General features: G+C 42.8%; 1 protein-coding gene across 2 annotated transcripts in view; it reads right to left on the reverse strand.

Moving 5' to 3' along the window:
- The window catches only part of LOC134344139 (stearoyl-CoA desaturase 5-like), a 101,113-nt gene that overhangs the window by 27,785 nt on the left and 47,317 nt on the right, over positions 1-26,011 (reverse strand). For both annotated transcript variants that reach the window (XM_063043451.1, XM_063043452.1), the window contains exon 3: positions 6,362-6,567. In XM_063043451.1, coding sequence (XP_062899521.1) covers positions 6,362-6,567 — 206 coding nt within the window. The remainder of the gene's footprint in view (positions 1-6,361; positions 6,568-26,011) is intronic.

The raw sequence follows: 26,011 nt of genomic DNA on the forward strand, positions 1-26,011 counted from the left end.
AGAGGGAGAAGCATAACTCGTATGTATCTGTATCATAATAGAATAAAGGGAATTACAGAGCCATGAGAGAAGGAGCCTGTCCAGAGGATCCAGAGCAGAGATGGCTGAAATTTCTGGGAATAGTTCACAAGACACTGGATAGATATGTCCCACAGAGGAAGTAGTTCTTAAAAGGAAGGGGTAGGCAACCGTGGCCGACAAAGGAAGTTAAGGACTGCATAAAAGCCAAGGAAATGGCACATAAAGGTGGCAAAAGTGAATGGGAAGTTGGATGATTGGGAAGCTTTTAAAATCCAACAAAAGGCAACTAAAAAAGATACAAGAAGGGAAAAGATAAAATATGAGGGTAGACTAGCCAATAATATAAAGCGGGATACCAAAAGTTCTCTCAGTCATTTAAGGAGTAAAAGGGAGATGAGAGTTAATATTGGACCACTGGAAAATGATGCTGGTGAGGTAGTAATGGGGGACAAAGAAATAGTAGATGAACTTAATGGGTACTTTCCATCTGTCTTCACTGTGGAAGCCACTAGCAGTGTGCCAGAGGTCCATGAGTGTCAGGGAGCAGGAGTGAGTGCCATTGCTATTACAAAGGAAAAAGTGCTAGGCAAACTCAAAAGTCTTAAGGTAGATAAGTCACCTGGACCAGATGAACTACATCCTAGAGTCCTGACAGAGGTTGCTGAAGAGATAATAGATGCATTGATCATGATCTTTCAAGAATCACTTGGTTCTGGCATAGTCCTGGAGGACTGGAAGATTGCAAATGTCACTCCACTCTAAGAAGGGAGGAAAGCAAAAGAAAAGAATTTGTAGGCCAGTTAGCCTAACCTCAGTGATCGGGGAAGTGTTGGAGTCTATTATTAAGGATGAGGTTTTGAGGTACTTGGAGTCTAATGATAAAGTCAGCATGGTTTCTGTAAAGGCAAATCTCGCCTGAAAAATCTGTTAAGAGTTCTTTGAGGCAGTAACAAGTAGGGTGAACAAAGGAGAGTTAGTGGATGTCATTTACTTGGATTTTACACATGAGGCTGCTTAACAAGATAACATCCTATGGTGTTACAGGAAAGATACTGGCACGAATAGCAGAATGGCTGACAGGCAGGGGGCAGTGAGTAGGAATAAAAGGGGCCTTTTTTGGTTGGCTGCCGCTGACTAGTGGTGTTCCTCAGGGGTTAGCATTGGGACCACTACTTTTCACATTTTGTCAATGATTTAGTTAATGGAATTGATGGCTTTGTGGCAAGTAGGTAGTGCTAAGGAAACAATGTGATTGCAGCAGGACTTAGGCAAATTGGAAGTATGGGCAAAAAAAATGGCAGATAGAATACAGCATTGGGAAATGAATGATAATGCATTTTGGTAAAAGAAATAATAGCGCGGACTATTATCTAAATGGGGAGAAATTTCAAACATCAGAGGTGCAGAGGGACTTGGGAATCCTCATGCAAGACTCCCAGAAGGTTAATTTACAGGTTGAGTCCGTGGTAAAGGAGGCAAATTTAATGTTGGCATTTATTTCAAGGGGAATAGAATATAAAAGCATGGAGACAATGCTGAGGCTTTATAAACACTAGTCAGGCTGCACTTGGAATACTGTCAACAGTTTTGGCCCCATATCTCAGAAAGGATGTGTTGTCATTGGAGAGAGTCCAGAGAAGGTTCATGAGGATTATTCTGGGAATGAAGGGGTTAACATACAAGGAGCTTTTGGCAGCTTTGGGCCTATACTGACTGCTGGAATTTAGAAGAATGTGTGTGTGAGTGGGGGAGGGGGGGAATCTCATTGAAACCTACTGAATGTTGAAAGGACTGGATAAGGTAGATGTGGAGAGGATGTTTCCCTTGGTGGGGACATCCAGAAATAGAGGGCACAGCCTCAAAATTGAGGGGGTGACCCTTCTGAAAACAGGTAAGAAGAAATTCTTTTAGCCAGAGAGAAGTAAATCTGTAGAACGCTCTGCCAGAGAATGCGGTGCAGGCCAAGTCTATGTGTAAATTAAGGCGGAAGTTGATCATTTCCTGATCAGCCAGGGCACCAAAGGATATAGCGAGAAGGCAGGTGTATGGGGTTGAGTGGGATCCGGGATCAGCCATGACTGAACGGCGGAGCAGACTCAATGGGCTGAATGGCCTAATTCTGCTCCTATGTCTTATGGACTCCAGAGTTGGAACACCCAAGTAAATAATACAGTTTAAGCAGAAATCCAAGAATCCCATAGTTTTAGAGATTGTCTGTGTAAAACAAGGTTTCTTCCAATATTCCACCAAAACTCTGAGGCTCATTGTGAGGACCCTCTAATGCAAATTCCAGACTAACTTCTTCCATAAATTGATAATGGACAAGGTACAAACAATTGATTAATGAGGTCAAACAGGAAACTCTACAGGATTCAGTAAAGAAGCACGTATATTTACGATCTGAAAGGACGAAAAAGCAATTAAGATTGAATTAACGGGGCAATTTTAAATTTGAGCAATAGTATCAAAACTGCTGTCTACTGTATATCGTTACATTTTGCCTTCTACTGCAGTGCAGAGGAAAGAGAAAAAAAAGGTGGATCCACAAGAGGAAGACTTTAGAATATCAAACATTTCATATCAATTCTTGAACTTCTATTACAGTTGAAGCTAGCAACAGTGTAAATTCATTGCCAAATGACCACTTCCTGTAACTCAAATAGGCTTTTGTTGTGTTCGTTATTGCATAGTAAAGTTAATTTTCCTATGGTTCATTTTCTGCAATCTAATCAATAGAATATCCATCATCATACTGTATGATTTTTCCCCTTCATGAACACATGCTTACACACAATAGAGAATTTTCTTGTGTATACTTTCCTTTTTTTTTCTTTATGAAAGCACTGACTTTCCTTTACAGCCCTAATGACTGCTGCGGAACACTGAATCATGCCCAGCTCCATTAACATCCAACTACTGAAGCCACAGTATGACTGTAGGACCCTGACCAATTTTGCCTGAGAGGTACTGAAATCTGACCTGAACAAATATTTTAGCATAGACAAGAATCATATTTAGAATCTTTGGAGTTTGTACATCTTTACACCATCCTATGTGACCATATCTGGGCACCAGTCAATCCCTTACCCTACCTTAAAAGTGTACAGTAAAACTTTAGCAGACAAACCCCATGAATTCTAGAAATAAATTGCACATCATTAAGGCTGCTTTTAAATTTGTTGGAGTCGGATAAAGAGCTAAATGCCAGCATATATTATTAAAGATGAAAACTATTGCGAGTGCTGGCATACTATTCATCACAGGAACCATCACATTTAAACTTGATCACATCTTTGGCAGATATCCACATTTGAATAGATGGTCATTAAATAATACTTGGCAGCTGGAATCCTGGCTGGCTGTATTTTTTTTTGTTAAGTCAAGGGCACAAAAACCAATTCTGATATTCCCAACCAAGAACAGACTGAGATTTGAAACTGCATGACTATTACCATTGCCAGGCAATGCCTTATCAAGGTCATTTTAAACCTTGAAGGTGAACTTTCAATATTTAGAGCTTCCCATCTCTGGTCTGTGGTTTCAGTTTAAAATACCAACAGTGTTACATATTTAATACCACTTTTCACAATGCAACACAATGTCAACTTGAGGATCTTTAAAAATCCAAGCTAGGAATTGTGAAAAGTAACATGCAGAAAGACAAAATGCAATGGAAGTCTTTTAATATGATTCAAGTAGAACTTGCATTCTTAAAGTAACCAACTCATTAAAAATTAACAGGAACCTTGACAGAATTTTCACTGCACATCCAAAGGAATGTCTTAGTATTTTGGAACACAGGACCATGAGCAATTTAAATAATCAATTCTTTCTTATTAATGAGTCAAGTCAGTCTCAAAAGATAAAGGGAATAAATATAAAATGTGAGGTCTGTTTATTAACGCCCTTGTGATTTTAGTTCAGATGAAATGATTCAACATCCATAATTTGAAAGACATTTGAAATTTAAAGAAATTAGAAAATAATTTGGAAGCAGATGCAACTACTCAATATTTTCTTCACTAATAACTGGCAAGATAAACACATGCTTAAATCTACATATGTAAATCCTTTAGATAGATACATATTTTTTCTCTGCAAATGGTGAGTAACAAAAAAACTACAGTACGAGTTTGACACAAGTGTAATTGATGATGAACTGGAAGCATGACTGTAAAAAGGAAGATCACAGCTGTATTTTTATTATTTCTCATAATTGGAGAAATTACAATAAGTCAGAAATAGAAAGGACAATTTTAACTCTGAGCAATGGTGTCAGATTTACTGCCCATTGTACACCAACCCCATTTTATACCAGCCTCCAACCTTATGTCATCTCTGGCAGCTACAGTTAAAACTGGTAACAGTATAAATATAGCAGTTAAATGATTGACCTCCCCCCACCCCACCTCTGCCAATGACTGATTTGATCTTTTGGATTCTCTGCACCATTGTGAGAAGTGGGCAGTGAATATTCTACCAACTACTGTGAACAATGTCACTACCAGTCAGGGTAAATTTATCTACCCATCAGACCTGTTACATGCTAAGGTCCAGCATGTGACTGGTGTTTGCTGCTCCGCCACTTAAGTTTATGTAAAAGGTACCTAATGCTTTCATGCTGGATAACTACGTTTCTAGGGGACATGTAACATCTCACATTTGTTTTCCAATCTGAATCAAGCTACTTATCCCCAACAAGGGTGCAAAAAAGCAAAATACGCCTGAATTGCCAAAGACGAACATTACTCAATATTTCATTTGAAATGTGGATATTAGATGAGGATGGAATTAGAAAAGCAAAAGAAACCTCTAGTGTTGGAAAATCTAAATAAAGACAGCATGGTGGAAATACTCAGATCAGGCAGCACCTGTAAGGAAAAAAAGAGTTAACATGTCAGTTGATGGGCAAATTAAGCCTTGTTTTGAAGTTGTCCCATCTCAGAGCCTATCAATGGTCAAAGATTACATATGAACAAGTAGGCAAGCTGTCTGGCAGGAAGGCAATGTCTCAGGACAGTCCCAATTGCAGATCATTCAACCAAGAGACAGGGCAAACAGATGAAAGGTGGTGTTTTAACGAACACATAAGAATTGGGCAATTAAAGAATGAAGAAGTCTGCTGTTGCTCCCATTAGAGATAGGGTGAAGATTGGTTCCACAGGTCTGCATTAGCACTTTGTTACATGATACCCAAAATAAAAGAAAAAAATTCCTTAATGCTAATGAGGATCATAGAGCACGCGTTTGATCACTTCCAAGCACAGGAGACGCTAGTCATGATTTTGAGCACTGCTCTGACGGGCATGTACACAATTCAGCAAACACTGCAGAGTTTCCAGAATAAATAAATAAGCATCTTTTCTCTTTTTTTTCCTAAAGGGAATAATTTAATGATCTTTTTATTGCAGAGTAATGCAAATAGCTGATTTAAATTTGTAATACTGTAGAAATAAAAGAAATCCAGTTATTCCCATGTCAGAATTGCTGACATTTTCAGCTAACATAGACAGGAAATCCGATTCTGAAATGACACAGTATGTTAAAAAAAAATTCAGCTTCATTATCACCGAGATATTTGTAAGATACAGTCACTCAGGCTCATCACTCCACATCCACAAGGAATGATACCAGTAATATTAATCAGTGCTCAATGCAGGAGATGGAACCTGAGTAAGTGTATTTATCAGTTGAGTTGTAAATAGCTCAGACTGCCCACTGTAAACTGCAAACATTGGCATGAACACTTATTTTTTTAAGAAGTTTGTAATTCAACTTACACATTGTTACTCAAATAGGAATACCAAAAACTCTACCACTAACAACATACGTTCCCCGTTTCTGAGGGAAGGAGAAAATCGCAAGTAATCATAAATGGTAAGACATTTACTCAGCTCTGCACTGAACTTTGGGACTTTCCTCTGTGGACTTCAGTTCAGAAACGCTATTTACTTGTGGTTACTGTTTGCATGATGCTATGTTTTCATTGCACGTTGGGTGTATGACTGTTTTTTTAATGGGTTATTTTATTCTTTTTTTAAAAATGGGTTCTTTTTTTTTATGGGCATGATGTGGTTTTTATTCCCTGCACATTGGGTGTTAAACAGTCTTTTTTCTCTCTCTCAAGGTTGTATAATGTACACATACTTTGATAAAAAATATACTCTGAACTTAAAAATAGTTTGAAATCTCCATAATCCCCGGACACCAGGTTACAGTTATGATTGCTTGAGTAAAATCTCTTTAAAAGGTAAAAAAAAATAATCTTCAATATTTATTATTAGCAGAGCAAGTATTACAATATATTCCCCATGTTTTCCCTCACTCCTCCAGTGCTTACTTTCTCTGGAACACAACAACAGGATCAGCAAGGAGGTCACTGACATCCAGCTTCTTTCCTTTTTCTGCCACGTCCGGGTGCTTACGAACAAACAGCCAGCCAATATGAGAAAAGAAGAACCCACGAGTGGCATTGTGAGGGTCGGCATTGGATTCCGAGTATTTGTGATGTACCCGGTGATCCCGAGACCACTCGTAGATGTCATTCTAAGGAAACACACAAAAACAAAATAAAGAAAAGACTCAGCCATTTTTTAGAGTAATTCTAAAAAAACCTTGCTTTCAGCTCACAGGAAGATTCAGCATTTCACATGATAATTATCATAAATCTGTCAGAGTGCTCATTAATAATAAAGTGATTAAATCCCCTCTGAACCAAGTATCAGGTTGGTCAGAATCATAGCTCTGCACATCAAACACTTTCGACCTTATATTAATTTAACTGGGTCACTCTGTAATTCATAGCCATAGTAATTCAGTTTTGTACCTCCGGAAAGCATAGCCAAATTAGTAGACTGGGATACTTAATTATCATTGTTCATATGTGTTCAAAAAAGGCTTGGAAAGGTATAAAGAAATATCCTTACCAAATCATCTATTGTATGGTATTCTGTTTCATTTTGTAAGTTCAAAATGTGGGTCTAACTTCATGTTTACTTTAAGTGAGGCACACCCATATCATGTGGTACATGATGACATATGCAATTCACATATTTATACATGTAACTCAATGAATTATTAAATGAAGAATTTTTTATATATACACACACACACACACACACACACAAAAGTTTGCTCAAATAATACTGAACTAAGTCTTTGGGGTACTGCAAGTCACTGTCTTTATTGCTTTGCTGCACGCTCGAGCGCTTGGTGGAAGACACCGAGGGCTCAGGTTTTTTTTAACGTGGGGGAGGGCGGGTCATTGCCTTGCTGCTGCTTCTGCGTGGGAGGGGGAGCTGGGGGGGGCTTTGGGATTCTAAAGTTTAACTGTCATTCATTCTTTGGGGCACTCCTGTTTTCATGGATGCATGCAAAGAAAAAGAATTTCAGGATGTATATTGTATACGTTTCTCTGACATTAAATGTACCTATTGAAATACACAACACTCCTCCCTGCTTAGCTATAAACTTCAAATCAATAGAGAATACATCTCAATTATATACACTGTATACTATATAATACAACTTCTATACAGCTATCCATACCCTAGTAATATCTTAAATGGTCCCATTCAAGTCTAAAGATTTAATCACGGTGGAAAATTTCTTACTGTTGTGAGATCATGCCTTTCCTGACAAGGGGGTTCACTCTGCTTGGCAGGTGACACATGGGGCTGTGAAACAATGTCAGGTTCTGGGGCCTCTTCCGTGGTGGTTGTAGGAGTAGACTCTGAGAATGCAGGAACTGGTTCTGACAGAGGTAACCACTTCTCTTTTCTAACAATTGACTCTACTCTCCCCAAATGACTGATGTGTCTGATATCATCTGGAGATGACACAATCTCCACTGTGTAGGAGAGTGATCCAGTTCTGTCCTTTATCTTTCCAAGTACCCACTTTTGATCACGTCTTCAGTCTCTTGGCAGGACTGCTTGATTAGGAGTGAAGCACTGAACCTCCTTGTTTGGGGAGCCTTCAGTTTGTCCCAGCTGTTTGTCTTGCATACCCCTTCTGAGATTGGGTTTGAGGAGATCCAAGCAGGAGTGCAAGGGACAACCCAGGAACAGCATGGCTGGTGAGTTAACAACAGGAATTCTGCAGATGCTGGAAATTCAAGCAACACACATCAAAGTTGCTGGTGAACGCAGCAGGCCAGGAAGCATCTCTAGGAAGAGATGCAGTCGACGTTTCAGGCCGAGACCCTTCGTCAGGACTAACTGAAGGAAGAGTGAGTAAAGGATTTGAAAGTTGGAGGGGGAGGGGGAGATCCAAAATGATAGGAGAAGACAGGAGGGGGAGGGATGGAGCCAAGAGCTGGACAGGTGATAGGCAAAAGGGATAAGAGAGGATCATGGGACAGGAGGTCCGGGAAGAAAGGCAAGGGCGGGTGGGGGGGGGGGACCCAGAGGATGTCAGAATGGGAATGGGATGTGGAATTAAAATGTGTGGCCACTGGGAGATCCTGCTTTCTCTGGTGGACAGAGCATAGATGTTCAGCAAAGCGGTCTCCCAGTCTGCGTCGGGTCTCGCCAATATATAAAAGGCCACATCGGGAGCACCGAACGCAGTATATCACCCCAGCCAACTCACAGGTGAAGTGTTGCCTCACCTGGAAGGACTGTTTGGGGCCCTGAATGGTGGTAAGGGAGGAAGTGTAAGGCTGGTGAGTTGTTGGTCGTGCAGTGTGCTGCATTGCGATGAACAAGGAGGAAGTTGGCGAGCTTCTGATTCATTGTCAGTGTAGTGTGTTCTGCTGACATTGATCGAAGTGTGTTTTTTATATGTTGGACAAAACTTTCTGTTAAGCCAGTTGCAACTGGGTGGCAGAGTGCAGATGTAATATGTCTTATTCCATTCATTTTTAGGAATGACTGAAACTGTTCTGCCATAAACTGTGGTCTATTATCTCTGACTAAGTGTTCTGGAACACCAGACCTTGAGAAGAGGCTTCTCAACACATCAACAGGGTGTAAGGCTGAGGTGGAGGCTATTGGGAACACTTAGGAGTCTTGACGAAGGGTCTCGGCCTGAAACGTCGACTGTACCTCTTCCTAGAGATGCTGCCTGGCCTGCTGCGTTCACCAGCAACTTTGATGTGTGTTGTTGGGAACACTTCTGGCCACTTTGTAGCTGCATCCACTACTCAAGAACTCAGTGCCCATGAATGGTCTGGCAAAATCCATATGAACCTGCTCCATCTGCTGATCTATCCCAGGCCACCAGACAAAGCTTCAAGCCAACACTTTCATTTTGACCACACCTAGATGACCAGCATGTAGCTCCTCCTACACTTTAGCTCTCAGCTTGGATGATACAACAACTCTCAATCCACGCACAAGGCAACCCCCATCAAGGGCAAGTTCATCTCAACGCTGATAAACATAGGGAAACTGGAATTATTGCTGCACATTCCAGCCATTTTGGATGGTCATGTACACCTAAGACAGTGTGGGGTCTTTCCTGGTTTCCCTTTGGATCATCTCTGCCATAATAGAGAGACTTTCAATCTGCATTAGTGAGGAGTGTCCTTTTTTGTAAATTTTTCTGGTATTTCCTTTTCCAAGGATAAACAGGACAATCTGCCATCATTTCCATGATCTTGTATTCAATCTTGCAATTGTGCCTTCCAAGAAACAGAGTCCATCTCTACATTCACACAAGTGTGATCCCAAAGAACTGTAATCTTACCATGGCCATCATTACCTGAAGGCTGCCCAATAACTGGCCCTAAAGACTGACTAATTATTACACCCTCTGGAAGCAATGACATCCCTAGAATTTTATACAAGAACTGTACATTTGTACCCAGGCACATCCCATCCCAGCATAACACAAATTCAAATCGCTCTTCCTCCTTTGTTTGCCCCACATTACACCAAGAAAAGTTCCAAGTATTGACATCACTGTTGACACATTTGTCTGCTGTAATGGCTAGAGCAAGACCGAACATAGCCACAGTCATGATTAATTCCACTGCAACAAAATACATTTTCTTCATCTCAGGTTAAATGAAATCTTGGGTTTAAAGGTTTACACTTTCATTTGGTGTTTCCAGGGCACTTAGTGCTCCCTGTTATCCCCATAGATCATGGTACCAATGGGTCATTGGGACTTTGTCAAATGGTGCAAGCTGAATCATCTGCAGCTCAACATCAGTAAGACAAAGGAGATGTTGATGGACTTTAGGAAGATTGCTCCCTGTCAATATTGATGGTGGGAACATGGATGTGGCAAGGACCTACAAGTAGCTGAGGGTGCACCTGGATGACAGACTTGAGTGGAGCACCAACACAGAGGCTGTGTACAAGAAGGAGCAGAGTCGCCTCTACTTCCTGAGGAGACTGAGGTCCTTTCCTTCACGTTCTACCAGTCTGTTGCCGCCAGTACAATCTCCTATGCAGTGGTGTGCTGAGGCAATGGCATCAACACGGGTGATGCCAAGCAGAACAAAGAACCCTACGGAAAATCCTGGCAATTTTAGACAATGTTCCTCACCCTCCGCCTGCACCTTAGCTGAATAGAGGAGCACTTTTAGTAATAGATCAAGACAACTGCCCTGCTCCAAAGAGCACAATATGAAGTCAGTCTTACCTTTGGCCATTAGGCTCTATAATGACTCAACCTATAGCTGGGGAAGTGATGACCCCCTCCTGTTAGACTGTTTGAGGCAACTTTTTTTAAAAATTCTTTCTTACTTCTCACCTAATATTTGTATATTTGATCTGTTCACTTGTAATGCTACTGTGACACTGTAATTTCTTTTGGGATCAATAAAGTACCTATTCCCCCCTTTGGAACCACAAATTTCACAAAGGACCACTCAGTCTTTAGTAAGCACTCCCTTGTGCTCTTTGTATATTTCTGACCCTGCTCCTTCTATCAGTTAGTACTTATTTATTTTTCTTCTCCCAAATCCATAACCTTAACCTGTTGCTCCTTCTGTCTTCCAACATGGCCAATCTGCAACTGCTCTGTCCATTTACAACACCTTGTTTTACATACTTGTTTGCCTTTTTATTCCTGCTTGGAATATTTTTCAGTGAGCTTTTGGGTATTCTTTCACCCTCACGTATATCCCACAGTTCGTTCTCCTCTCCTTCTGGAGAGAAACCATCTACAAGATAGAGATTTTCCTTTGTGCTTTTTACTTTATCCAATCTCTCCATCTCCTCCTTTTTGTTTTGATATAAATGGTCCCCTGGGATCATTGCTGTCATATCCTGATACCCATGTGGTTCTCTAGTACAATATACAAGGAGGCAGATACTTTAATACACTTTACGACTACATCAAGTTATTGATCAAGTTATTTTAATTTCGAGCATCCAGCAGCAGATAGACACTGTAAATGTGTGCTTTAAGATGGTGAAGGAGTTAATGCTGAACTGCTTTTTGGACCAGCCCACTATTTAAATTGAACTTTCATTTGTAGTTTACGTGACAAACATATGATTACATCAAAATTATTTTCCAAAGAAACTCAATCTCAAAATCAATGTCAGAAGTCTTGAGCAACATCTTTCATGTTCTGTAAAAAGAAAGCATTCGTGTTAGTAAAAACAACTTTTAGGATTGCGACCCAAATATTCCAATTTCCAAACGTTAATTTCAAATTCCCAATTTCCATGCCCACAATAACTAATTTCTCCAAATGCAGATTTTCATCTGAAATCCAGGCACCTCATATCCAGAATAGAGCAGCACAGATTTCCATCACCTTAACCTGGATTCCACATGACTAGTGTCTCTCTAAAACCAATTATATGGAAAACAAATAAAGAAACACAAACCAAAAACACACACAAGACGAAACAAAAATCCATGCTTGAACTTTTGCAAGTAAATTCCCACTGAGAAAAACTTTGACGCATCTTTCAAAGAACAATACATGATGATCTAGATGATGCTGAGGAAAGATTATAATGTGTTTGCACTCCATTTTGACAGAAACATAGCAACACACTGGGGGAACAAATGAGCACTTTTAGAATACAATATTGTCTGTTATGGGTAGTAACAGAGTGCACCCAATAGATGAGTAAGCAAATCTCTCCTAATTGCTTAGAACAGCTTCCTAGGAAAATCCACAGCCAGCTACGTCCTAATATCCTCAGCAATATCCCTCAACTGCTGTACCTGAATGGGGTAGTGTACGTTATATTCTGTTTTTGGTATCGTGAGCTGGCTCCTTCCTCTCTGATAGTAACTAGGGTGGCCATTCTTGCTGACAGTAGCATCAGCAGTGGATTCTCAGCAGGATGGTCCCACCGCTGTCTGTAAGGAGTTTGCATGTTCTCCCCACGACCACGTGGGTTTCCTCCGGGTGCTCCCATTTCCTCCCAGTCTAAAAGCATACCGGTAGGTACGTTAATTGGTCATTGTAAATCATCGCATGATTAGCCTAGGATTAAACTGGAGGTTGCTGGGCGGTGCAGCTCGAAGGGCTGGAAGGGTCAATTCCACGCCATATCGCAATAGATATATAAATAAATAAAATGACCGTATCTGGTTGCCTCATCTGTTACATCACTCCAATCTATAATTTCCAAATTCACCTTCCTGCCCCCATTCAGATCCAAAAGCACAATTTTTCCCTCTCAGAGCAGCAAGTTGGCTCTGCAACTTCTGTCTGCCTTAGACACATTGACCATCCGTGTTACTTTTCTTTTCATGTACTAATTTCTATATCACATTCATTGTAGTCTTTAAATCACCGCACTGTGTCCTTAATCACGCCACTTTTTTTCTTGGCTACTTGAGCTTCTTCCTCTTGTTTACTCTTTAACTACTTTCTCACACTTCAACTGAAACTGGTTCATATCCATCAAATCCATACTTCTCTGCCCATGTAAATTTGGATTAGTAACAGCTAACCACCCAGCCCCAGATCCCTCTGTACCTCACCGGTGTAGTCCATTCGAGTTCCCTGCTGACTCAACACAAAGATTTATCTTCAAGCCCACTCACAGGGACGCCAATTCTGTTACACGGATTTAGCCTCAACGATGATGATCAGTTAGGCACAGAGAGAATCTCTGTTTACCAACCAGTACCTTTATTACCTCAGTTCCCAAACACTTGAATTTACACAACTGAATACCTGTGTGCATACCGACTAGGTTTACCTGACCCTCCATAAACAACCAAAGAAGAGAAAACGTAATAACCGGGAAAAGGAGTCTACACTGGCTAGGTATACTTCTTATTCCAAATGCAATCTCAATATTTCCAAAGTGGGGCCATTCACTTCTGTGAAAGTTGGTCTCCACAGAGTTGTCACAGCCTGAGCTCCTGAAATCCTCCATTCTCATTCTTTTTCTTTTTAGATCAGTCAATAATGTTTCAAACTGACTGGCTCAGGGTCATCTGATTGACCTGTGTCTGCTTCTTATTGGATCTGGCACAAGGCTAAAAACAGTATTACCTTATGGTCCAATCCCCTAGCCTTGTTCCTTGGGTGATTTATTTTGTTCTGTCCAACTCAGACTGGTCTAAACCAATCACAAGACTCCCATTTTACATATAAACAGTTTTTTATTTCAGAATAGTCTCAGGTTTAGTAGATCATTAGCAGAAACTCCTTGTGTCCACATTCAATTGCTCTGATTAAACTATCCTTGAGCAAGAACCAGTTCAAACAATTCACAAAATGATGGCTGCAAGGACAGTCTCACAAAATTGTTGCCTTTATTACTGCAATCACATGATAAGAACAAAGACTTTTGCTTTATCTACGTCCATCGCCCTTATCTCATTCCTGTTCACAGATTTGTAGATTGTTGTGTTTTCTGGATAACAATATACTTAAGGGATTAAGTCCCCACAGGGAATATGGTCCATGTCAACTATGGTTGAGATCTTCAATGTTTAAAAAGTAATAAACCTGCAGAAAGACGATTTTAGAATTCAAGAAACTGAAGGAAAGTTGATTGAAAGTAAACCAGCAAGAGACAAAAACAGCTTGTAATTTTTTCCAGATATAAATAGAAACGATGATTGAACGTAAACATGGCTTCAATTTGAAGAGTAATTGGAACAAGAAATACGGAAGTGACAGAGGTCAGCAAATAGCTTACATCATACATTTTCACTGAAAGCATTAAAGCTATTCTGGAAATGCTGGGGAATCAGAAGAGTTAATAACACTGAGACCTTAAAGGTATCTCCTCGACCAAATAAACTACAGCCTACAATTTAACTGAGGTGCAAAATAGCAGAAGTATTGGTTTTCATTTTGCTCAATTCTCTATATTTTAGAATGACCTCTACAGATTTTAAAGTATCAAATATGATTTTTAAGGTTGAGGTACATGAGGAGCAGCATGAAAGAGAAGCAAATTAAGCCCGTAGTCTGAAAAGAAAAGAAAGTAAATGGCTAGATTCTATGAAGATTATGGCATAAAGACTTAAGTCTTGATATGATGGACAACAGGAGCAAATTAATAGGTATTGATGAAAATGAAATTGTGTTTGTAAAATCCATTAAAGGTTTATAATAGGATAGATAAGAGGAAATAAAGCATTAGGTTTAATAAGAAATTTTCAAAAAGCATTTTACTAGCTATGGCTCAATAGGTTAGGAAATAAAGAAATGGATTAGATGCACTGGCATGGATTTGAGAGTAATTTTTGGACAAAAAGTGTACTAATATACAGGATTTTTGTGGGTTGGCATATTGCAAATAGTGGAACACAGCAAGGATTAGTTAATTAAAATGTGTCAATGATTTAGATGACAGGACCAAATGCAACTTTTCCAACTGTCTTATAAAATTAAACTGAGCAGGAAACAACCTCCAGAATGATGTAGTTGGGTTAAATGAGTGATCAAGAGCATAGTATGATAGGGGATAATGTGGGCCTATATGAAGCTGCCCATGTTGGAAGGAAAATAAAAATAAAATATGTATGTTTTTCTAATTATGAGAATCCAAAGGACTCACAAGTTAATAAGCAAATATAGGAGGCAAAGCAGAAAGTTAGTGTGGTGCTAGCATTATAATATGATTGAGTTAGAGAGTAAAATTACTAAAATTATAAGACCTTGGAAAGTTCACAACTGGAATAAAATGTAAAATTTTGATCTCCTTCTCCAAGGAAGAATCTAATTGTATTGTAGGGAACTTGATAATGCACATTTATGAGAAAGGGATAGTGTGGTCTTAATTAATCATAAGAATTTTGAGCAATGGGATAAGATTGTTGCTGGAAAAGTGTTGTTGTCCTTAACTAGAACTAATTGTCAAAGACTAAGAATATTCAGGACAGAGGAGAAATTTCCTTGGTCAACTGGTTATGATTTTCTTTTGGAATACCTGCTCCCAGATGACTATATTTGGGTGTTAAGTATATTCAAAGTAAAATAGATGATAATTTCCGTGATAATCAAGAAACATAGAGAAATTGGATTAATGAATGAAGGTGGCATTCAGAGTCATAGTACTATATCATTATAGTACATTAGCAGCGGACCAATCAATTCAAAGAGAGACAGCGCTTTGCACAGGTCTGGGAGAAAAGTTTTAAAAAGGAGCGTTTCGCAGGGCTCGGCACACTAGCGGCGGATCAATCGATTCGAAAAGAGAGTGAGCTTCGCACAGATCGGGGAGAATTGCACAGACTCAGTAGCTCATCATCTTCTCAAGGACACTGAGAAAGCTCTGAAATAAAAGAGAGACACTGTCTAGCGAGCAGTAGTCCGAGTAGTGCAAGTCACAGTAACAGGGCTTTGGCGAGGGCGGGCCTAGGCAAGGTACATTACTTTTTTCCCCCCCTCCAACAAAAGTAGTGGATATGACTGCAAAGTCAGTTTTCTGTTCTGGGTGTCAGATGTGGGATGTCCAGGAGACTTCCAGCCTACCTGATGGCCACATCTGTGCCAGGTGCATTGAGCTGAAGCTCCTTAGAGACAGAATTAGGGAACTAGAGCTGCAGCTCAATGACCTTCAGCTTGTTAGGGTAAGTGAGGCGGTGATAGATAGGAGCTATAGGCAAGTAGTCACACCGGGGCCTCAGAAGACAGATAAGTGGGTAACAGTCAGGATAGGGAAGGGCAAGAGTCAGATACTAGAGAGTACCCCTGCGGCTGACCCCTTAACAATAAGTACTCCTGCTTGAGTACTGTTGGGGGAGGTGGAGACCTACCTGGGGGAAGCAGCAGTGGCTGTGCTTCTGGCACAGAGTCTGGCCTTGTGGCTCAGAAGGGTAGAGAAAGGAAGAGGATGGCAGCAGTGATAGGGAACTCTATAGTTAGGGGGTCAGACAGGCGATTCTGTGGACGCAGGAAAGAAAAACGGATGGTAGTTTGCCTCCCAGGTGCCAGGGTCCGCGATGTTTCTGATCGCGTCCACAATATCCTGAAGTGAGAAGGAGAACAGCCAGAGGTCGTGGTACATATTGGTGCCAACAACATAGGTAGGAAAAGGGAGGAGGCCCTGAAAAGACACTACAGGGAGTTAAAAAGTTGAGAAGCAAGACCTCAAAGGTAATAATCTCAGGATTACTGCCTGTGCCACATGACAGTGAGTATAGGAATAGAATGAGGTGGAGGACAAATGCATGGCTGAGGGATTGGAGCAGGGGGCAGGGATTCAGGTTTCTGGACCTCTTCTGGGACAGGTGTGACTTGTAAAAAAAAGGACGAGTTGCACTTGAATCTGAGGGGGACCAATATCCTGGCAGGGAGGTTTGCTAATGCTATTGGGGAGGGTTTAAACTAGATCTGCAGTGGGGGTGTGAACCGAAGTGAAGAGGCAGTGAATGGAGAGGTTGGAGCACAAGTAGAGACAGCTTGTAGGAAGTTTGAGGAAAGATGTACCGAGGGGATGTCAGGGGTAAGTTTTTGACACAGAGTGTGTGCAATGCACTGCCAGTGGCAGTGGTGGAAGCAGAAACAGTAGGATCTTTTAAAAGCCTCTTAGATAGATACATGGAGCTTAGAAAAACAGAGGGTTATGCACTAGGGAAATTCTAGGCAGTCTCTAGAGTAGGTTACATGGTCGGCACAACATGCGGGTTGAAGGACCTGTAATGTGCTGTAGATTTCTGTGCTCTATGTCCATAGTAACAAACCCTCTGGCCCATCTAGTCCATGCTGACCTGAGCTTCTGCCTAATTCCACCGACCTGCACAATCTCCCTAGATGAGAGGAACTTAATGTACCTATCCAAACCTCTCTTCAGTGTTACCATTGAACCTTATCTACCACTCTACTGGCAGCTTGTTCCACACTCACACCACATTCTGAGTGAAGAATTTCCCCTTCATATTCCCCTTAAATGTTTCATCTTTGATCTTAAACCAATGTTGCCGAGGGGAAAAAGCCTGTATGCATTCAGCCCATCTATATCTGCTCAATTTTGTATGCCTCCAAGTTCTCACCTCATTCTCCTGTATTCCAGGAAATAAATTCATAACATATTCAACCTTCCCCTTAAACAACTCAGATTCTCAAGTCTCAGCTACACGCTTGTAAATTTTCTCTGCACCCTTTCAAGCTTATTGTAGGCAGGTGACCAGAACTGCACGCAATACAGTACTCTATATTTTGCAACACAAACATCTTGTACAACTTCAACGTAACATCTCAACTCCTTTACTTAATGTCCTAATTTATGAAGGCCAATGTGCCAAAAGTTCTCTCTATGACCCTAACTACTTGTGATGCCACTTCAAGGAATTATGGATCTATATTCCCTAGTCCTATTGCTCTACTGCATACCCCATTCCCCTACCGTTCGATATGCATTCATTGGTTTGTCCCCCAAAGTGCAACACCTCACATTTGTCTACATTAAATTCCACCTGTTATTTCTCAGCTCATTTTCCAGCTGGTCAAGATCACACTTCAAACTATGACAGCCTTCCTCACTGTTCACTATGCCCCCAATCTTGGTGTCATCCACAAATTTGCTGATCCAGTTTATTACATTATCTAATTTAGTATAGATTATAAACAACAACAGACCAATCAATTCCAGCAGCACTTCAGTAGTCACAGGCTTCCAGTCAGAGAGACAACCATCTACTACCACTCTTGACTTCTCCTACTGAGCTAATGTTGAATCCAAATGCCTAGTTCATCCTGACAGCCAAGCAACTTAACCTTCTGGACCAGTCTTTCACGCATGACTTTGTCAGAGGTCTTGCTAAGGTCCATGTAAACATTATCCTCCATCTTTCCTTCTTCTTGGCAAACTCCTTGAAAAACTCTAAGGTACCATGCACAAAGCCATGTTGACTATCCCTAACCAGGCTCTGTCTATCCAAATACTTATACATCCTGTCCCTTAGAATACATTTCAATAATGTACTATACCCACCGGTTTGCAATTTCCTGGCTTACTCTTTCAGCCCTTCTTGAACAACAGAACAACATTAGCTATCCCCCAGCACCTCATCAGTGACTAAGGACAGCTTAAATGTCCCTGCCAGGCCCCCCACAATCGAGGTGGAAGTTCAGTCATAGCTTACATAATAGCAGAGAAGTTCAGTGGCTCAGCCAAGCTACTTCTGCTCCTAGTTAAGTTCTTGTTGAGGGAAAGCTGATTTCTTCATACAATGTTTTCAGATGCTTCATTTTTAAAGAGGCCAAGTTACATTATAGTAGCTAGAACCTAAACAATCATTTGTCAGTGGAAATGAAACAAACATTTCAAAAGGCTGTAAGAAAAGAAGAACTGCCTGTTACATTCTGTCTCAGATCTGAAGCCATTCTGGGTCAACACACACACAGACACACACACACACAAAGAGCGAGAAGTTTAAAGATACTTCGTTCCCAAGCAACAATGTCTTTCATTGTTAGAAAATCTTAGTAAGAATCAGGCCTTACTATAGAACAAAAGGCAAACCTATGCTGTTGGGATTTCTATTCTACTTTAATCATGTAAATCTCAAGAATATTTCCCTTGACTGCGTAACACTCTATAAGGTTTCACTGCTAATGTAATGGTTTCTCTGTCGCAGCAGTGTTTGGGTTATGACTAAAGATAACAGGGGCTTTGGAATGTGTGCCATCCAATGAGGGGAGCATTGTTTCTTTCTTGTGTGTCTGAGAGGAGGTATTCATGTTCTTTTGTCGGCGAGAGATGAAGAAAGAAGACGTGAGAGGAGAGAGCTGGTAGATCGCAGGGCAGAACGAACTTGGAGTGAGGGTCCGGGAGTCGATGACGATCAGAGGAAGTTGACAGAAAACCATGAGCTCCAACGTGCACAATAGACTGTTCCATTAAAATGGGCCCTTTCTCTTTTTGTTTTCTTTACTAACCCTATTGTCAAATTAAGAATTATAAAGCTCAATTGTTTAATTGCATATGGTGTACTGTCTGATATTTCATGGTACTGAGTTTTAACAGGGGAACACCTCACGCAGCATCCACACAAACGTGATTTCACCAGTTTGGTGGGGGTGGAGACAGTCTTTCCCTGGACTAATACAGCTGGCCGAACCTGGGAGTTACAATTGTGGGGGCCTATCCAGGATTGATTTTGTTAGATGCTGTGTGATTGCCCTGAACGTTGAACCAGTGGGTTGTGTGTTTAAGTCTGTGCTGGTATGGACGCTGCCAGGGTGGAGCAGTGGTGTGCCTCCATAGGGTTACCGGTAACTAATGCGTGCCTGTTGAGTACTTTTAAGTATTGTTCAAAGTTACAATTGCAGGGTGGAGGTTTGATAAAATGACAGGCAGAGACCCCATTTTACTGCAGACTAGCGCTGACGTAATGGTGGTGGAGCTGCCCAGTACTATCAGTGCTCCAGGTGAGGTGGGGCCGTGGACTGTCCATACTGTCAGGGAGGAAGACAGTGTAGCGGAGTGGGCCAAATTACAAGTCGAGTTTCCCGTAGCTGGGGGCAGAGACTTCAAAAACAGGGTTCCATCGTTTCTGAGGAGTGAAGGGAAGGAGTGGTCAGATTTGGAATGCCTAATTGGTCCCCGTCCCCAGTGAAGAGTGAGAATTCTGAGTTGGCATCAGCCCTTCCCTCTCTGGTGAATATGTGGCCCAGTGCACAGGCAGAGGGTCCCCATCGGAAGCTAAGAGTATTCTCTGGAATAACACCCACCCTCGAGGGGGAACAGGAGTATGAGACTTGGGCGAAGCTGACCTCTCAGCTGCTAGATGAGTGGCAGTGCTCTGATGACACCAGTCCACCAGTTTACTGTAGCCTGACTGCTCTGAAGACAAACCAGTTACCAGAACTGAGTTCTGGGGAAGTGGCAGCTGCTCAGCGAGATGACCTGGGTATCAGTACCATTTGGTTAGTGGTCAAAAAGGGAGACATGGCTCAGGTGGAGAAAACGAAACACGCTGTAGTGCCTCCATTACTGAGAGAGTGGCCCAGATTGGAGATGAGGAACCAGATCCTATACTGGGTCACGTCACCCCCGGCTTTCTCAGCTGTTCCTGCCCAAGAAGTATCGGAGGATTGTGTTGAAGTCACTTCATGATGATTCTGGACATTTGGGAGTTGAAAAGACCTATGGATTGCTCAGAGACCAGTTCTACTGGCCCTTAATGAAGCCAGAGGTTGAAGAATACTGAAAGTCATGCATTTGATGCATATAGAAGACGACGCTGCCAACGCAGGCAGCTCTCGTCTCACTTGCAGAGTACAGGGCCCCCGGACCTGGTGTGTCTGGATTTCCTGTCAATAGAGCCAGATCTCAGCAACATGGTGAATGTCTTAGTCATCACAAGATATGCGCAGGCTTTCCCTATCAGGGACCAGAAGGCGTCCACAATGGCCAAAGTGTTATGGAAAAGTATTTCATTTATTATGGCCTCCCCAGTTGGATACATAGTGATCAGGGACAGGATTTTGAGAGTAGGCTCATCCATGAGTTACTGAGCATGCTTGGAGTCAAGAAGTCGAGGACTACTCCCCATCATCCGCAGGGTGATCTCCAGCCCGAGAGGTTTAATTGGACCTTGTCAGACATTCTCGGAACCTTGGAGATCAGCAAGAAGAGCAAGTGGAGTCAACGTACTGGACGTCTGGTCCACTGCTACAACTATACCCGAAATGAAGCTACTGGGTACTCGCCATATTATCTGCTGTTTGGGCGCAAGGCGAGGTTGTCCATTGACCTTTGTTTTAGGACTGCCGAGGATGACCTACCACCGAAGACTCGTCTGAAGTATGTGTCTGATATGAGAAGGGAGATGAAAAAGGCTTATGAATTAGCTGAGCTCATGGCTGCCAAGCAGAATCAAGGAAATAAGAGGAGGTATGATCAAAAGGTTAGGTTCCTTACAGTCCAAACTGAGAACTTGCCACTCACTGGGAAGAATACAGTTGAAGAAAAATTATCCAGGATAGAGCACCTCAGAACTTTCATTTAGCTTAAGGTGCTGATGCAATTAAAGACACACAAGGATTTTTCTGCACTTAGGCTATCTTGTTTCAGGGCAATCTTTTGAAGTTATCTGAACAGCACCAATTTCTGCTTCCTTTTACTCAAGTAATTGCAACACTCTAGCACCAAAATCAATACATGGTTCTGAATTTAAACAGCCTTCAGCTCCAGGACAGCCCATCTTTTAACCTGTTGTCCTATTAAAGAGTGCTGGCTATTTTTGAATCTATATACTACTAAAATTCTCATGCTCTGCAAACTCCAATTAGCCCTAACGGTGCATTACAGCGGCACTTTTTTTTTTGACTAAATGAACTTAAAATGTGCTAACTTACAGAATGTATGCAAAGTTCAGGGTTATATATTCGTATAAAATTGCTCACTCGTCAATCAACAGGCCCCGCTTTCCACAACGCGAGCCAATTCCAGCTTTAATGGAAACCGCAACACAACACCACGACGCATGTGCACGGCTAGCCTCAGCAGCGCCTCACGACGCTCACAGCAGCGACACCAACTGCAGCAAAAGGGCAGGGCTATCACATCCATTTAGGAGAGCACCAACCACATCTTCAAGATAAATCAGCATCCTGGAGGCTTTGGTGTTACTGCTTCGTACCTTCTATCAAGCATTAGGGTAAAAAAAATATGGACAGCCTAATTATGCAGCGTGGAAAGAGGAGGACGACCTTATGGTCAAGAGATGATGCCAAACGTTGTCGGGAAGTGGCAAGGAGAGGGAAAGAACAAGAATCAGATGAGGTCAGAGCCACACGACTCCAGGATCAAAGAATCAGGACAAAAAAGATGAGAGAAGAAGAGACAGAGGAGGAGAGGTATGCACATCTCCAAAATGACAACAACAGGCACAGAAAGAGGAGAGAAGAAGAATCGGATCTGGCCAGGGCCACGCGACTCCAGGATCAGAGAGAAAGAACAAATGGTAGAAGAGATGGCTCCAGTAACTGGCGACTTTGCGTGTGCTCTCCCGAGCAAACTGCCCTCTCCACTATCCTATACCCAAGAAACCCTTCTAAAGCTCCAATCTAGCAAGTTCAAGATCAACAACACCCTGGCGAAGCTACTGACCCAGCTGGAGACCACCGTGCCAGAATTGCTTCTTAAACTCCGGACCGCACCTGGACCCGACCAGCGAGGCCCACCACGTTCCCGGAGACTTGCAGTCTGCTACCGTGCTGGAGCGCTTGGAGACACGGCCCATTCCGACCAGCACCTCTCTGGAGTAGATGACCACACAGAAGTGATGGCGGAAACCTCAAGGTGCCCCAGACGCTTCCCCAGAGCGACCACTGTAAAGCCTCGTTGGTAGCCATCCACAGCTGCCAGTTGGTAGCCATCCACAGTGAGGCCTCCGCCGCCGACCTCGGAAATCGAGCCCGAGGCTCAGCTGGAGCGGAGGCCTCCGCAACCGTGACTCGGCCTAAGGATTTGCTTCGCAAGGAGCCCAGCCATCCAGGATTAAGTGTCGGCTTCGGGGCCCGACCCAATTGACAGCCCGGGCCCCCGGCAGCTGGAAGTGGCAGCAGAGCCTCCTCTGTCACTCAGCCCAACCTGGAGCGCCCAACGATGCGACCAGCCGATCAATCCCCACGGGATGCGTCCACCAACCTCAAAGAGCTGACAACAACACACTGCATCGATGGAAACCTGGAAAGATGCACTACTTATCGAGGAAGCGTGGGAAAAGAGCAGGGCTGCTGGTCAGATTGAAGCTGAGGGGCTTCAGGGTCCCTATGCCCACCATCCTACTAGCTAATGTGCAAGCCATAGAGAACATGGTGGATGATCTTAATGGGAGACTCACCTACTGCAGGGAGATGCAGAACTGCTGTGTATTCTGTTTCACCGAGACCTGGCTCTACCCTGCCAACCCCAACTGTGCCATCCAACCAGAGGGATTTTCCATCCATCGGATGGACCGCACGGCGTCTTCGGGCAAGACGAGGGGAGATGGTGTCTGCCTACTGATCAACACTGCGTGGTGCTTGGACACAGTGGCACTGACAAGCTCCTGCAGCCCAGTCCTGGAACACCTGTCGGTGAAGTGTCGTCCCCACTATCTGCCATGGGAATTCACCTCGGTCATACTGACAGCGGTCTACATTCCCCCCCAGGTGGACGTGGAGTGTGCTCTGAACATACTGTATGCCAACATCAGTGAACTTGAGACCAAGTATCCGGAGGCTTTGGTCATTACAGCCGGGGACTTTTACCAGGTCAACCTCAGAAAGGCGCTGCCAAAGTTATACCAACATGTCTCCTGCCCCACTAGAGGCCCGAATATACTTGACCACTGCTACACTGCAGTCAAGGATGCCTACCATTCCGTCCCACGACCTCACTTCGGAAAATCGGACCATCAGGCCGTACTCCTCCTCCCGGCTTACAAACAGAAACTGAAACAGGAGGTCACAGTGTCAAAAGTAGTGTTGCGTTGGACGGAGGAAACGGATGAGGTCCTCCGTGACTGCTTTGAATCGGTGGACTGGTTGGTATTCAAGGACTCGGCAGCTAACCTCGATGAGTATGCCTCAGCTGTCACGGACTTTATTTGGAAATGCACGGAGGACTGTGTGTCTCGCAAGATGATCCAGGTATTCCCCAACCGGAAACTTTGGATGAATTATGAGGTCAAGTCCCTTTTAAAGGCTAGAGCTGCGGCTTTTAGGTCCAGGGATACCAGTCACTACACGGAATCCAGGCATGAACTCCAGAAAGCCATTAAGGGCGCCAAGAGGCAATATTGAGCCAAGTTGGAAGCCCAGGCTAACCAAAGGGATGCCAGTAGACTATGGCAGGGTCTAAATGAGATCACTGGGCGCAAAGAAAAGGCTGGAAATATCAATAACTGTGGTGCTTCTCTTCCTAACAAACTTAACGTATTCTACGCAAGATTCGAACAGAAGAGGAGCATTCCGCTCCCTCCGGATAAACCGGACCTGGTGGCATCGAGATTCATCATCACCGAGGAGGACGTTAGAAGGGCCTTCCTGAAGATAAATCCAAGGAAGGCAACGGGCCCAGATGGCGTCCCAGGACGGGTTCTCTGGGCCTGTGAAAGTGAGCTAGCTAGAATGTTTGCTGACATCTTCAACTGCTCCTTGCTTCAATCTAAGATCCCCTCGTGTTTTAAGAAGGCAACAATAAGCCCAGTGCTGAAGAAGAGCAAGGTGGCATGCCTGAATAACTATCAACCTGTGGCTCTGACATCAATTGCTATGAAGTGCTTTGAGCGATTGGTTATGGCACACATCAATCACAGCCTACCGGTCAACCTCAACGCTTTGCAATTCACCTACCGGAGCAACAGGTCAACAGCAGATGCCATCTCTCTGGCTCTACATTCCTCCTTAGAACATCTGGAGAATAAAGACGCATACGTAAGGCTCCCTTTCATTGACTACAGCTCTGCCTTTAATACCATCATTCCAAATAAACTGATTCCTAAGCTCCGGAACCTGGGCCTCAGCACTCAGATCTGCAGCTGGATCTTCAACTTCCTCACAGACAGGAACCAGGCTGTAAAAATAGGGGACAAGCTCTCCTCTGCAATCAATCTGAGCACCGATGCCCCACAAAGCTGTGTACTCAGCCCCCTGCTGTACTCACTGTACACCCATGATTGTGTAGCCAAGTTTCCATCAAACTCAATATGTAAGTTTGCTGATGACACAACAATTGTAGGCCATATCTCGGGTATTATGAGTTTGAGTACAGAGAGGAAATTAAGAATCTGGTGGCATGGTGCAAAGACAATAACCTATCCCTCAACGTCAGCAAGACCAAGGAATTGGTTGTTGACCTCAGAAGGAGTAGCAGACCGCATAACCCAATTTACATCAGTGGTGCGCAAGTGGAACAGGTCAAAAGCTTTAAGTTCCTCGAGGTCAATATCACAAATGACCTGACTTGGTCCAACCAAGCAGAGTTCACTGCCAAGAAGGCCCACCAGCGCCTTTACTTCCTGAGAAAACTAAAGAAATTTAGCCTGTCCCCTAAAACTCTCACTAATTTTTATAGATGCACCATAGAAAACATTCTTCTAGGGTGCATCACAACCTGGTATGGAAGTTGTCCTGTCCAAGACCGAAAGAAGCTGCAGAAGATCGTGAACACGGCACAGCATATCACACAAACCAATCTTCCGTCCTTGGACTCAGTTTACACCACACGCTGTCGGAGCAGTGCTGCCAGGATAATCAAGGACACGACCCACCCAGTCAGCACACTTTTCGTCCCTCTTCCCTCTGGGAGAAGGCTCAGGAGCTTGAAGACTCATACGGTCAGATTTGGGAACAGCTTCTTTCCAACTGTGATGAGACTGCTGAACGGATCCTGACCCAGATCTGGGCCGTACCCTCCAAATATCCGGACCTGCCTCTCGGTTTTTTTGCACTACCTTACTTTCCATTTTTCTATTTTCTATTTATGATTTATAATTTAAGTTTTTAATATTTACTAATTTTACTATTTTAAATATTTTTAATATTTAATATTTGTAATCCAGGGAGTGGGAATCGCAGAATCAAATTTCGCTGTGATGATTGTTAGTTCTAGTATCAATTGTTTGGCGACAATAAAGTATAAAGTATAAAGTATAAAGATGAAGA

The sequence above is a fragment of the Mobula hypostoma genome, chromosome 3 (genome assembly GCF_963921235.1).
Source record: "Mobula hypostoma chromosome 3, sMobHyp1.1, whole genome shotgun sequence".
Taxonomy (NCBI): Eukaryota; Metazoa; Chordata; class Chondrichthyes; order Myliobatiformes; family Myliobatidae; genus Mobula; species Mobula hypostoma.